Raw genomic sequence first — 12,765 nt, forward strand, 5'->3', positions numbered from 1 at the left:
AACCAAGGTATTGCATGGTCCTCGGACTCAAACCTATGGGGAAACCAACTACTTATCAAAACCAAGTTTTGGACAGAACCAAGGTATTGCATGGTCCTCAGACTCAAACCTATGGGGAAACCAACTACTTATCAAAATCAAGTTTTGGACAGAACCAAGGTATTGCATGGTCCTCGGATTCAAACTTATGGGGAAACCAAATACTTATCAAAATCAAGTTTTGGACAGAACCAAGGTATTGCATGGTCCTCGGACTCAAACCTATGGGGAAACCAACTACTTATCAAAATCAAGTTTTGGACAGAACCAAGGTATTGCATGGTCCTCGGACTCAAACCTATAGGGAAACCAACTACTTATCAAAATAAAGTTTTGGACAGAACCAAAGTATTGCATAGTCCTCGGACTCAGACCTATGGAAAGATCAGCTACTTAAGAAGAATTCTAAGTTGCTCAATCCTCGGATCAAATACCAGGAAAGGATAAAATTATGAAAGTTATTAGGAAGATGGTGAAACGCCTTATTACTCAGCAACCTATAGGGGCTGTTCATTTCTGGGTTATGTGTCCTCGGATGATTACCTCCTACACCGCACCGAGCATTCAGCTGTCACCTCGGCTATTTCGGGGTATGTATCGTTTTCTCAGATTGGCATTATTGTGCCAAACAATTCTATTAAGTTCATATCAATATCTTTTTCTTAGCAAGGGTTTCGACCCTAAGTATCATTTGTTCAAGTGGGCATTATTGTGCCGAACAGCTCTTATAAGTTCATGGTAACGTCTTTTTTCTTGGTAAGGGATTTCGGCCCTAAGTATTGTTTTCTCAGGTCGGCGTTATTATACCAGACAGCTCTAATAAGCTCATCATAATATCTTTTTCTTTTCTTCTTAGTAAGGATTTCTGTCCTAAGTATCATGTGTTCAAATCAACATTATTATGCCGGATAGTTGCAATAAGCATAGAGCAAAGACTTTTTATTTAACTGGGATCTCGGCCCTAAGTATCGTTCGTAGTATAGAAATTAAAAAAAAAAAAAAAAATCGCAGAGTAGTGCGTCTATTTACGACATAACCATTTCAAAAAGAAGAGATAGAATATATGAAATAAAGCAAGGATGACTTTTATTAATATAAAGGGGTATTACAGTGTACAAAGAAGGGCTTAAACAAGCCTATATAGAAAACGAGTTTACAAAAAAAAAAAAAAAAAAAACAACAAACGAACAGTCGGAAATCTTTTTAAGCTCTGCTCCCAAGTCTTTCCAAAACCTGTCCCATTAACCTCCATATTGAAAGGAGGACCTTCCTTGGTGGGAGAGGAGAAGAAGAGGAAGAAGGAAAAGCACCAGGATGGATCTGGTAGTGGAAAGAAGAAGAAAGAGAGGCAAAAGGAGGCACCAGTGAAGGAAGAGAGGAAGAAGCAGGGATACTTTATCCCTGCGTCAGTCCTGACTCCTAACACGTTGGTGCCATGTTAGCTATGCTCATAAGAGAGCGGCTGGTACTGATAATGAGTGACCCCAGCTCAGTCGCGCCAAAAGTTTGACACGACGAGCCCCTGTTTCGGATTTTGGCTGAAAGGAGTGTAAGAAGTATCTTGAGTCTCTGCCATCCCTGCCCTGACCGAGCCATTTTGAGCTTCATAAGAACATGGTATTTTTGGGAAGAGTATGGTTCCTTCATTACTCACTCTTATCACAAACGTATCACAATTTTAAGGTGTAACTAGTGGATAGAGTAAACTCTGGAGGAGGCTAAGGGTCTCCAATTTCAGAAGGATTAAAAGGGTCTCTGTATAAGAGAAATAACCTCTTGCCTTTCTTCTTATATGAAGGGCAAAACGGGAGGTATTTAATCTGTCCAGATTTCCGAGAAAATCTGTAAACAAGGATATGCCCGTTCCACTTCCCCACACCGTCAATAACCGTCGAATTTAAATGGTCTCGTAAAGGGAAATCATTAAAGGGGCGTTTTAAATAATCAGACGGCAGGAACGCATTGTGAATGGATTCCGAGGAATGTCTCGTAGCCCGGTATGTTTCCCGGGTAGATAAAGAGACACCAACATTAATGAAGGACAGAGTTAAACGAGCCATAATAAAGGCTTGGCGTTACCAAAACCCTCCTCTCCGACCAAGAGGTCGGACAGCAGGATTTTGAGGGGCTATTGTGGGGCCCAATAATTTATGATCCTGGCCCATTTATTCATTGGGGCCCAAAACCCGAGCCGAGGAAGGTTATAGCCAAGGATAGGTAATGCAAGTACAAAATAGTCTTGGGACACAACCGAGGACCCCCTGAAAGGAAGGACAAAAACGGTATAGGAATAGCTTGGAAAAAATCTAAAAATATCTAGGTCAATAGAGAAGGGTATGCTGGAAAGCATAACGACCAGGGAAGGCTTCCCTTACTGCCATTCAATACTCTGCACCTGACAGAGCCATACTCTCCAGCTTTTACAACCACCCCCAACCACTCTAGATATGGGTTGATGGGACAAGTATCAGTCTTGAAAAAGTCGATCCTACACGTGGACGAAGGATAAGAAACACAGGCTAGTATAAAAGGAAAAGTAAGTAACCTAGAGAAAGGGCTGGGAAAAATGGCCGGGAAAAATGGCCAAAAACCAGAGCCTCCCAGCCCGCCTCCAGGAGAAAAACTCCTAGGGCGAACACGATTTAATTATGTATGAACACCACGAAAAATCCACTGTCTGGTGATCTAGGCCTAGCCTTTCAAACCCACGCTCTATAAGTGATATTGTTTGGGCCTTTTCACGTGCGAACCCAATATTATTATGGGTCGCTACGAATCATGTCCTTACAATATATATACACACACATACCACTTTGCCATAAAATGACCTACATGAGGTTTTTAGTTTTGAATTAATCCAATAGTATATTTTAGCCATTTTCCTTTAATATACTTTGATTTTTATTTAGTTTAATCAAATCCTAAAATATTCGGTAAGCTTATTTTTATTTTTGATATCATAGTAAGTTTCAATCTATAAGTGATATTGTTGGGGCCTTTTCACGTGCGAACCCAATATTATTATGGGTCGCTACGAATCGTGTCCTTACAATATATATACACACACATACCACTTTGCCATAAAATGACCTACATGAGGTTTTTAGTTTTGAATTAATCCAATAGTATATTTTAGCCATTTTCCTTTAATATACTTTGATTTTTATTTAGTTTAATCAAATCCTAAAATATTCGGTAAGCTTATTTTTATTTTTGATATCATAGTAAGTTTCAATTAAACTTCAAATTTTGAAATAAATTTCATTGAAACAAGTTAGTAATGTGATATTCAATAGTGTTAATAGATAAAATAAGTATATATGATAGAAAGTTTAAATAAAAAATTTTCTAACTTTGAGGTTAGAATAAAATACTATATGTTGAAATGAAAAATACCAAAAATTCTAAAATCTAAAAAGTAATTTATCATTGTGAAAAAAAAAAAAAAAAAAAAAAAAAAAAAAAAAAATCTTTATCCTATTTGAAAAACTGAAAAAGAGTATAAATTTTTTAAAAAAAAAAAAATCGCAACGACGGCGTATTGCATGAGTATCCAAAACGTTACGCATCTGAAATTATTTGATAGGCTCGGTCAGACTCTCTCTCTCTCTCTCTCTCTCTCTCTCTTCATCCATGAATTGCAGCAAAACCCCTTATTCAACTACCGCCATAGCCTCAAACTTAGCTGCACAAAAACTTGAACTTATAGTAATTTTTTAACTTTATCTTCTTATTCTTTCATGGCTCTGGTCATGATTGTGAGCAAACTATAAGCGATGAAGCTCATTCAAGCCGCCTCCACTCAACCCAAAGCTTCCCATTTTTGGCTTAATAATGGAGGACCCACTTGCATTCTAAGCCCGCCCTCGGCCTTTTCATACCCCAAAGTTAATTCCTTTAACTCTAGGTCTCTCTCAGGTATTAAATCAAACGCCTTGCGTTCTTTTTTGTTTTTGTTCTTTGCTCTTATCTGCTTAATAATTAGTGTTGTTTGATTGTCAGGGATTGGTTTTTTTGCTTTTGTGCTCATGCCCATTTTAGTTTGTATGATGTATTAACCTCTAATTGGCACTAATGGAAACAAGGGAAGTAATTGCTTGGTTAATTTATATTGCTTTTTGGTCTGTGGGCTATATTTTGTGAAAACCTTCAATTAGATTAACTTAGCTATGGGTAAGAAAGTTGTTATTTTGGGGGGTGAATAATTTGTTTCTAACTATTGAGGGCTAAGGATTATTTTCAGCAAATTTCAGTAAGTTATTCTTATCTTTTTTGCAATGTTTATCTGCAAAAATTAGTTGCTTGACAAGTCCTGGAAATGTCACTGTTAGAGTCAAGTAGTTGATAAGTGCATCAAGTTACGTGATAAAATTCATGTTTGAAAAAAGGTTAGGTGAATTGACATGAAATGATCAATTTTTGCCTGACATTGCCAAGTGTTGACATATATTTTGCATGGGCCATATGTGACTAAAATTAGAGGCTCTTTTTCCTTTGGAACATGAAAGGTTCAGATTCATAGTTTTGGCCTGTATCAATTGGCTTAGTCAAGTATACGCTTTCATTGTTTTAGACTGTTCTACTCCCAGAAAAGGAATTGCATAATGCTGCTGTAGGATAAGGAATGAGTATTCAATTCTTTACTTCAACACAAAAATCTTTTGCAAATCCTTGCTTATCAAATATGCTTATTTCGATGGAAGGTTGCTTGAGAGTGAAGAAATAAAAAGACATTTGTCCAGCCTGTTGATTTCATTGACACCCCTTGTTAGCGGTTTAGCAGTGGCATATAATGCTTCCTTTCATATTTATTTTAGATCAATTATTTGTTTTTATTTTATAAAGTCATTTCTCTATTTCTCTCAGTATGTTGTACTCCAACAATATTATCTTGTATAGGAAGATTTTCCTAAAATGTTTTTTGCTAAACTCTTCAACTAAACTTTCAAGCAGTATGTGGCCTTTGTAGGATCCTTCATCAAAATAAAGTTGCTATCAACTGTATGATTATCTCAGCAATGAGCAATGTTTGTGTCTCTAGACCATATGGCACTCACCATCAATCAGTTTTGTTGCTGTCTCCAAAAGAAAAGCATGGAAATGGAATCCTTAGAATCATTTCCACATGCAAGTCAACATTGATCTCTCCAACTGCTCCTCTCATTGGCCGTCCACCCTCATCTTTGGTGTTGGCTGCACAACTTACTCCATCTGAGGCTCCCCAACGTTCAGAAGAATGGTTTGCCCTTCGCAAGGACAAGCTGACCACAAGCACTTTCAGCACTGCCTTGGGCTTTTGGAAAGGAACCCGTCGCTTTGAGCTCTGGCATGAGAAAGTCTTTGAATCAGAAGTAGAAATTGTGGAAACTTCTAAAAAGTGTGCCATGGAGTGGGGTGTGCTCAATGAAGCAGAGGCTATAGACCGGTACAGAAGCATCACAGGTCGTGAGGTGAGCTCATTAGGGTTTGCAACTCATTCAGAGGAGAGTTTTGGTTGGATGGGTGCTTCCCCTGATGGTCTTCTTGGTTGCTTTCCAGGAGGTGGGATCCTGGAAGTAAAGTGCCCATATAACAAGGGGAAGCCCGAGACTGGTCTGCCCTGGTCAACTGTGCCATTCTATTACATGCCTCAAGTGCAGGGTCAAATGGAGATAATGGACAGAGAATGGGTTGATTTGTATTGCTGGACGCCAAATGGAAGCACAATATTCCGTGTACATAGAGACCGTGCTTATTGGGATATGATACATGCCATTTTACGTGAATTTTGGTGGGAAAATGTGATTCCTGCCAGGGGGGCTCTGTCGCTGGGGAGCAAAGAAGCAGCCATGTCATATAAGCCATCATCTACACACAAACAAACAGGACTTGCCATTGTCAAGAGTCTGAAGTTGGCTAGTGAGTCAAAGTTGTTTTGTAGGGAGATTGCCGGTCATATTGAATTTTATAGGTGATAATGTATTCCCAAGTAAAAAGGCTAAGCAAATGACTCCTATTTTGGTGCTTCCTATTTTTAATCTGTATTCCGTTGGTTCTCCATGTATTTGTTTATCGGCTCTCATTGTAAACTTATAAATCTCGTTGATAAGATATTTTTTCTTTTCATTATGTCGCAAACAAATTGGAATTCAGGGTCCCTGTTTTGCAGTTAGTTTTGTTGTTCATGATGTTGGAGGTGTTAGAACCTGTTATCTGGAGTTGAGTTGTTTGTTTGAGCAAACAAGTTAATAAGAAGTTAGAAAGTATAATCTTTGCTTTCTAAAACAGTTAAAAGGAATCTCACTTTAAGAACAAAAACCTATCCTAAAATTTAGTGAGGAGATATACCATGCATCCGAAGCAAGTATCTCTCCTCTCACATCGGGGTGGACTCCACACGTGTGGAGTCCACCCCGATATGAGAGGGAGGAAACATGCTCTGGATACAGTGTATTTTTTCCTAATTTAGCCAGTGAGTTAGTGGCTGAGATGATTAGGCAAATGTAAGGTTTGGCATAGATGTAGATTTGATCATTGCCTTGAGCAATAGAGACCCAGTCAAAAAGGCTACATGAAGGGACATCCCTCGCTCACCAAAATAACCAAATTCGTTCCTTTAGTCAAAAGAAAAGGTTTTGACCACGTTAAGAATCAAATTGAGTAAAGCAACTTTGATTAAGCAACTGGTAGCTTAAGCAAAATTCGATGGCTGTTCATCCAAAATAACCACCATCCACCAAATTTATTCCTTGCGTCCGTCCAATTAAGGGCTAAGCCAACATGAGCCTAAAATAAGCAAATGAATTTTAAACAAACTTCTAAAGCTGTTTATCTAAAAAGGTTCCAATTCAGGAAATCCAAAGAGAGTTAGGAAAAAAAAAAAAAGGAGAGATGGATTCTGGACTTTCATGGGCTGATCAATGGGACGATCACCCCGATCCCCCGCCACCATCAGCAGCAGCAGCATCAGAGAATGACAAGAAGAAGAACAAGGATGGGTCTAAAGGGAGCAAGATTGGGAAGTCAATATTAAATTTCAAATGGGTGAAAGATATCCGCAAGAAATCTCAGAAAGAATGAGGACCGCTTGTGATTATGAAGGCCTCTTTTGCTACAAAAGAAAATACGTTCAATAGGCTTCACCCTCCCATATTGCTTCCGGGGTCTCTGTCACTTCATATATGATTCAATAATATTTAACTATAGTCTATCCTCCATTCTTTATGTTAAGAATAATGAGACAAGACATTCTTTATTTTTTTCTTCAATTTCTTTTCCATTTTAATTTTATTTGTATCATGAGTAACATTGTTAAAAGCCTAATGATAGGCAACTACATATATATATTATACTTTATAGAGCTGATCACTTCAATTATCTCTAGCTTTCATCATTACTCAACCATTCGTGTTTTCTTCTCTTTGTTCATATGCTTGCTTGGACTTTCTTAAAGGGTGGCACAAGCAAGGTATGTGCACATGTTGTCACTGCTTACAAAGCCCTCTTATATGTGTGTTACCATGATTACGTTCAAAATTTTTCAAAGATATTCCGTGATTGGCATTAAAAACATGAATAATGGGTTTCGAATGACTTGGATAATTAACTTTTTCCTTCATAATAAAGACGAAGCTATTAGCTATAACTTTGTTCATGGAGAAGAGCCATGCTTGGAGTTGGACGGACCCACTTTTCTATCACGCCTCTCTTGTCACATAAGTAGCTGTTTCCTACCATCTGAACTAATCAACTCCAAAAGAAAACAATCCTCACGGAATAATTATAGAGACACACCCAATCGCACACCCAATTTTATAACTTATTAACTTATATGACTACGAGTGGTGGATACTTTCTGCCAATATAGAGCCATCATTTTTCGTCAACCACTTACAATCACACAAGTCAGTAAATTGTGAAATCGAGTATAAATATTATTATATTTGTAGTATTGTTGTTCTTGTTCCTCATATCCATGGTCATTAGTGCCATAAATTACCATATGTAAGATGCAAAACCCTTGTGTGAGGGTTAAGTTTATAATGATTGCTCCTATCATTATTCTAGGGTATCAATTGATTTTTGGGGTAAACGGGGTTCAAACTTCAGATTTCTTATTTAACGACAAGAAACTTTACCAGTTGTTCTAACTAGAACCCACTAAGTTAAGAGTATTGTAGTTCAATGGCATAGCATGCTCTTTTTTATTAAGAGATTTAGGGTTTGAATCTCTCTTCCTCTCTTCCTCATTTTCAAAAAAAAAAAAAAAAAATCGTCTAAGGGACGAAATCAGAATTTCATCTTTGGGGCTAAAGCACGAAGAAAAAAAAAGATCATTTAAGAAACAGAATTATATTCAATTAAAATAAAACTAATTTTCATTTAGTGTTTACAAAATATAAATAAAAGAAAAAAAAATTATTTCTTAATATATTTCAAGTTTCAACTTAACCACCTATCAATATATGTAGCTCAAATTTTTCTTTAATTCTGAAAATCATTTACGATTGATCATGTACCAAATTTAGCAATAATTTTTCTTGACTCTTAAATTTGTGGCTCTCCTAAACAAGGGCGGCATTGCCTTAAGGCCAAAGGGTTCAATGAACCCCCTAACCTGGCCAATTATATATATATATATGATTTTTAATTAAAAAAAATTGAGCCCTTAAAATAAAATTTTGAACCCCTGACCCTAAATTTTGTTTAAACACAACTGATATAAGTTTGAATATGATCATCTTACTGCTACTTTCACAATATTTTCACAATAATTTAACAATAAATGTTAAGTGGTAAGTTGTAACTGATTTTTATCATGACCCACAACTAACATCACTTTTTTTTTTTTTACCTTTGACAACTTGCCACCTAGGTTTTGTTATGAAAGTGCTGTGTCAATAGCACTATTCTTAAAATATTTATTTTATAAGAAAGAAAAAAAATGTTTCAAATTTTTGCTCATTCAATTAAAAAAAAAATTCCAAAACTTTGGCTTACTTTTCCATTGACAATAGAATAAAGTTGTTTTTCCCTACTCTTTTCTTCTTCATCAACAATAAAGTATACTACTATTACAACCAACAGATCTATATCTATATCTATGATTCTTTCATCATTCTCTCTATCTTTCTTTTTCTCTTCTATGTTTTCTTAGTTTTTCTCTCTATTTGATTAAGTAGTTCGATAAATACTCTATAGATTTCCAAATCCAAGAACTCTTTTGGTGTTTGCTCCAATTTTAAGAGACTGACCACATGTATGTAAGGTTAAGAAGCCATACGCTTTAAAAGTAAAAACTTATATCAGTTACTATTTTTTTTTTCTTAATTTCACATTTATCATTAGTCCAACTCCAAGAGACCGGTCACGTATATGATTAGTTATTTTTATGTATTCAACGGTTGTTGTCTTACTGATATTTATACTAAATTATATTTAGAATACTATTTTAGATTATTGTATAATGTATATAATATGGAAGTTGTACATATTAAAAAAATTAATTATACAATTTTTTTTTCACTTGCCCCTCGTGACAAATTCATACTTCTACCACTGCTAACCCCTACAAAAAAATCCTAGAGCCGCCACTGCTCCTAAAAATTCTCTAATATAACCAAATTATGTTGTCATATCCAATTTGGTACCTAATTTCAAACCCGAATTAAAAAAAGGGAAAAAAAAAACGACTTTGAAGAAGAAAAAAAATGATGAATTGATGGCTGTGACAATGAGTGCAAAAGGCAAAAAATTGACACGAAAATAATTCTTTCAATTCGACTCTGTCAAAACTACGAAGCATCATGTTTTACTCACCAAAACTATGCACACACAAAAAGAGATGATTTTCATAGTGTAATTGGTTTCAACTATGCACACACATAATTCGACTCTATCAAACTACTAAGCATTATGTCTTACCCACCAAATTAGACACACAAAGAGGTGATTTTCAAAATGCAATTTGTTCCCCTTCCTCTTTTAACTATATATAAACACTCAAACAATTGTGTTGTCTTCAAAGATTCAACAAGTCAACCAAATTACTGTAGAAGCTGCAAAATCTATTCTTCTTCTCTGTTCATGTTCTAGCTTGTTCTAACATAACGGGTGGCACAGTGCAATATGTATGTGCTCAGGTTGTTGTTAACAATGCCTTTGTGGACGAAAGTTACCACCAGTACTGTGTTAAATTTTTCAATCCCTTATTCATTTTTTAACTACTCTGAGTGGTACTTCTCATAATTTACTAGTAACTTCTTTGTCTAGGCTTGTCCTTGATGTAGAGATAATCAATAATTGAGGACTATAAATGTTTTTCACATGAAAACTCATTCAGCATTCAGAGTTGAATGGTAACACGCAAAACATCTTGTACTTGTAGTCAGCTTAGAGCCTCAAAGAGTTAAATCTGGCTTTTATTGTCATCAGCTGTTCTATCATCTATGTCCTACAAGGTCATAAAGGCAACCTGTGAATCACACAACGTGACAAACAGATGCAAGATTGAAACTTGCTTCGCTGTTTGACAATGACTGGAATGAGGTGGATGACCTGGATGAGCATAGGTGAGCAGTAGTATATCCAATTGTTGAATGTTTCAAATTTCTTAAAATAAAAGGGTTAATTATAATATGCAAAGGGCAAATTTTAGATATAGTTTTTGGAGCGATGCACTTTATTTTCACTTATATTGGTGTCCATTTAAGAACAAATTATCTAGTTCTTTTTTTTTTTTTAAAGCACTATAAATAAATAGTAAAAGCTAAATAAAATAAATAAGAAATTAATGTGAGACTCGCAAATAGTAGGGGAAAAAAAAAACCAATAAGCTGGCTTATAATCAAGATCCAAACGCACACTGCATACATGTCTAGATTAAATTATTGCTTTTGAGAATCTCATGTCTAAATTAGATTTAATCATTCTGAGTGATTGGTCAATGCAACAATGTGTTTGAATTTAATTGAAGAATTTATGAAATAATACTTGAAGAACTATATCTAAACCTTGCCCATTTGTGAAATGATCAAATTGTAGATCCAAGCATCTGATTGGATGACAATAAATCTCCAACTCTAAAATCTAGATGTGTTTACAACTTGTATTTTTAAGAAGACCTAACATATTATAAGGAGGATGTGGTGAGTTCTATCTGATCTTTCTTACTTAAGGAGATTTCTTAGGGTGGTCAACTTCACGATTACCTCTTCTTTGTATAAATATCTCATTTTTGTAATTATGGGAAAATTCTCATTTTAGGTCCAAAAAAAATACCCAAAGAGAAGAGATGGTCATTTTTGAGATATAAGGGTAAAGTCATTATTTTACATGTTCATAAAATTCCATATTTAACATAAAGTAAAATTTGACATCATAATAGGTCTTTATAGAGTTCAATAACAAATTGGTCATTTTATTATTATATGTGAAATTTTGAAATTTTTGACTGTCATATGAGAGAATTTCCATTAGTTGAAATATGATTTCAAAGTAAGTATGAATGCATGGAATTAAAATTAATTGATTTTGATTAGCTCATGAGAAGAGTAATAGTTATTAAATAGTGAGCTAACCTTTGATTTTAATTTATTTTATTAAAAAATTTGGTAATAAGACCATGTATTAATTAATGTAAACATTCCCATGCACCACCTAGCGGAAATCATAAGTGTTTCATTGTTAAATTAGGAATCTGACACATAAAGTAGCATCATGCACATAGGATATTTATATATTCAACAGACCACCTCAAGTTATATCATCAAGTTAGATTCTCATGCATAAAAAATCATGTTCGTACATAATAGATTTTGTTCATGAAATAAAACTGTGGAATTAATATCTTTCTAATCACAAAATTTTCATGCCATTTATTATATTGCTTTGGTGGTTCTCACAATGTGTTGATTCAATGTGGCACCCAAAAATCTAATGTAAGTTTTATCCATTTTAATCGATTAAAGTTATTCGTATTCAATGTGGGGCTCTAAAATCTATTGTGCATCCTCACATGACTGCTTCCGCATTCATTGCAAAATTTAAAACAGTAGTCACAGGGCAACAGTCAACTTGCCCCAACTGAAGTGAGCCAATCCAAATAGTAATCATCACACTAAACGAACGCAATATTCAATCAGTTTTTCAGTACTTTCTGCTTTTTGAGTAGCAAAAACTAAAAAGTACTCAACTAAAAAGTACTCGTTATTTCCATTTCCATAACAGTGCCAAGAGAAGAGACGGAGAAAAGAGACATTTGTCCTTAATTTACAAACTATACAATAAAATGCTTTCGTTTTGAAACTATTTAACAAAATATCCCTATTTTTGAAACTCGATTTTGACAAAATCAAGTTATATGTAAAAATCGAATTATATGTATATTTTTAAATGAAACTCAATTAGTAATGTTGAGTTTCACTTAAATTTAAAAAAAAAATTGAAGTGGTAAAATATGCATAAAACTCAATATTGATAATGTCGAGTTCCATTTAAAAAACAGGAACATTTTGCTAAATAATTTCAAAATAGAGACATTGTACTGTATAGTTTGTAAATTAGGAGAAAATGCTTATTTTTCCTACCAAGGGGATGGCAAAAAGGATTATAGTGAATGTGAAGGCCGAAAGGCCGAAGGAAAATCAGTAAATGACAATGTGCAATAGTTGTTGCTCTAAAGAAGTAAACCATGTGCAATACTAGTTGCTCTAAAGAAGTAAACCATCACGCACCCTTAGCATGAAT

General features: G+C 35.0%; 2 protein-coding genes across 3 annotated transcripts; both read left to right on the forward strand.

The window, feature by feature from the left end:
- The first annotated feature begins 3,633 nt into the window (after positions 1 to 3,633).
- LOC115982322 lies at positions 3,634 to 6,170 on the forward strand. 2 transcript variants are annotated; one of them, XM_031104879.1, is made up of 2 exons: positions 3,634 to 3,957; positions 4,993 to 6,170. In XM_031104879.1, exons 1-2 carry the CDS (start codon positions 3,816 to 3,818, stop codon positions 5,991 to 5,993), a joined length of 1,143 nt encoding a protein of 380 aa, XP_030960739.1. In that variant the 5' UTR covers positions 3,634 to 3,815; the 3' UTR covers positions 5,994 to 6,170. The 2 variants fall into 2 exon arrangements, with proteins under 2 accessions (XP_030960739.1, XP_030960741.1); XM_031104881.1 differs by having other exon boundaries at positions 5,009 to 6,170.
- Positions 6,171 to 6,896: 726 nt separating this feature from the next.
- LOC115979253 lies at positions 6,897 to 7,376 on the forward strand. Its single transcript, XM_031101238.1, has one exon. It carries the CDS (start codon positions 6,910 to 6,912, stop codon positions 7,096 to 7,098), a length of 189 nt encoding a protein of 62 aa, XP_030957098.1. The 5' UTR covers positions 6,897 to 6,909; the 3' UTR covers positions 7,099 to 7,376.
- The last annotated feature ends 5,389 nt before the right edge of the window (positions 7,377 to 12,765 follow it).

The sequence above is a fragment of the Quercus lobata genome, chromosome 3 (genome assembly GCF_001633185.2).
Source record: "Quercus lobata isolate SW786 chromosome 3, ValleyOak3.0 Primary Assembly, whole genome shotgun sequence".
Lineage (NCBI taxonomy): Eukaryota > Viridiplantae > Streptophyta > Magnoliopsida > Fagales > Fagaceae > Quercus > Quercus lobata.

Excerpts from the sequence above, each read along its gene's own strand:
- LOC115979253 (XM_031101238.1), top strand. The coding sequence starts at position 6,910 with ATGGATTCTGGACTTTCATGGGCTGATCAATGGGACGATCACCCCGAT.
- LOC115982322 (XM_031104879.1), top strand. The coding sequence starts at position 3,816 with ATGAAGCTCATTCAAGCCGCCTCCACTCAACCCAAAGCTTCCCATTTT. Across the intron at positions 3,958-4,992 it reads TAACTCTAGGTCTCTCTCAG|TATGTGGCCTTTGTAGGATC; the intron begins GTATTAAATCAA and ends ACTTTCAAGCAG.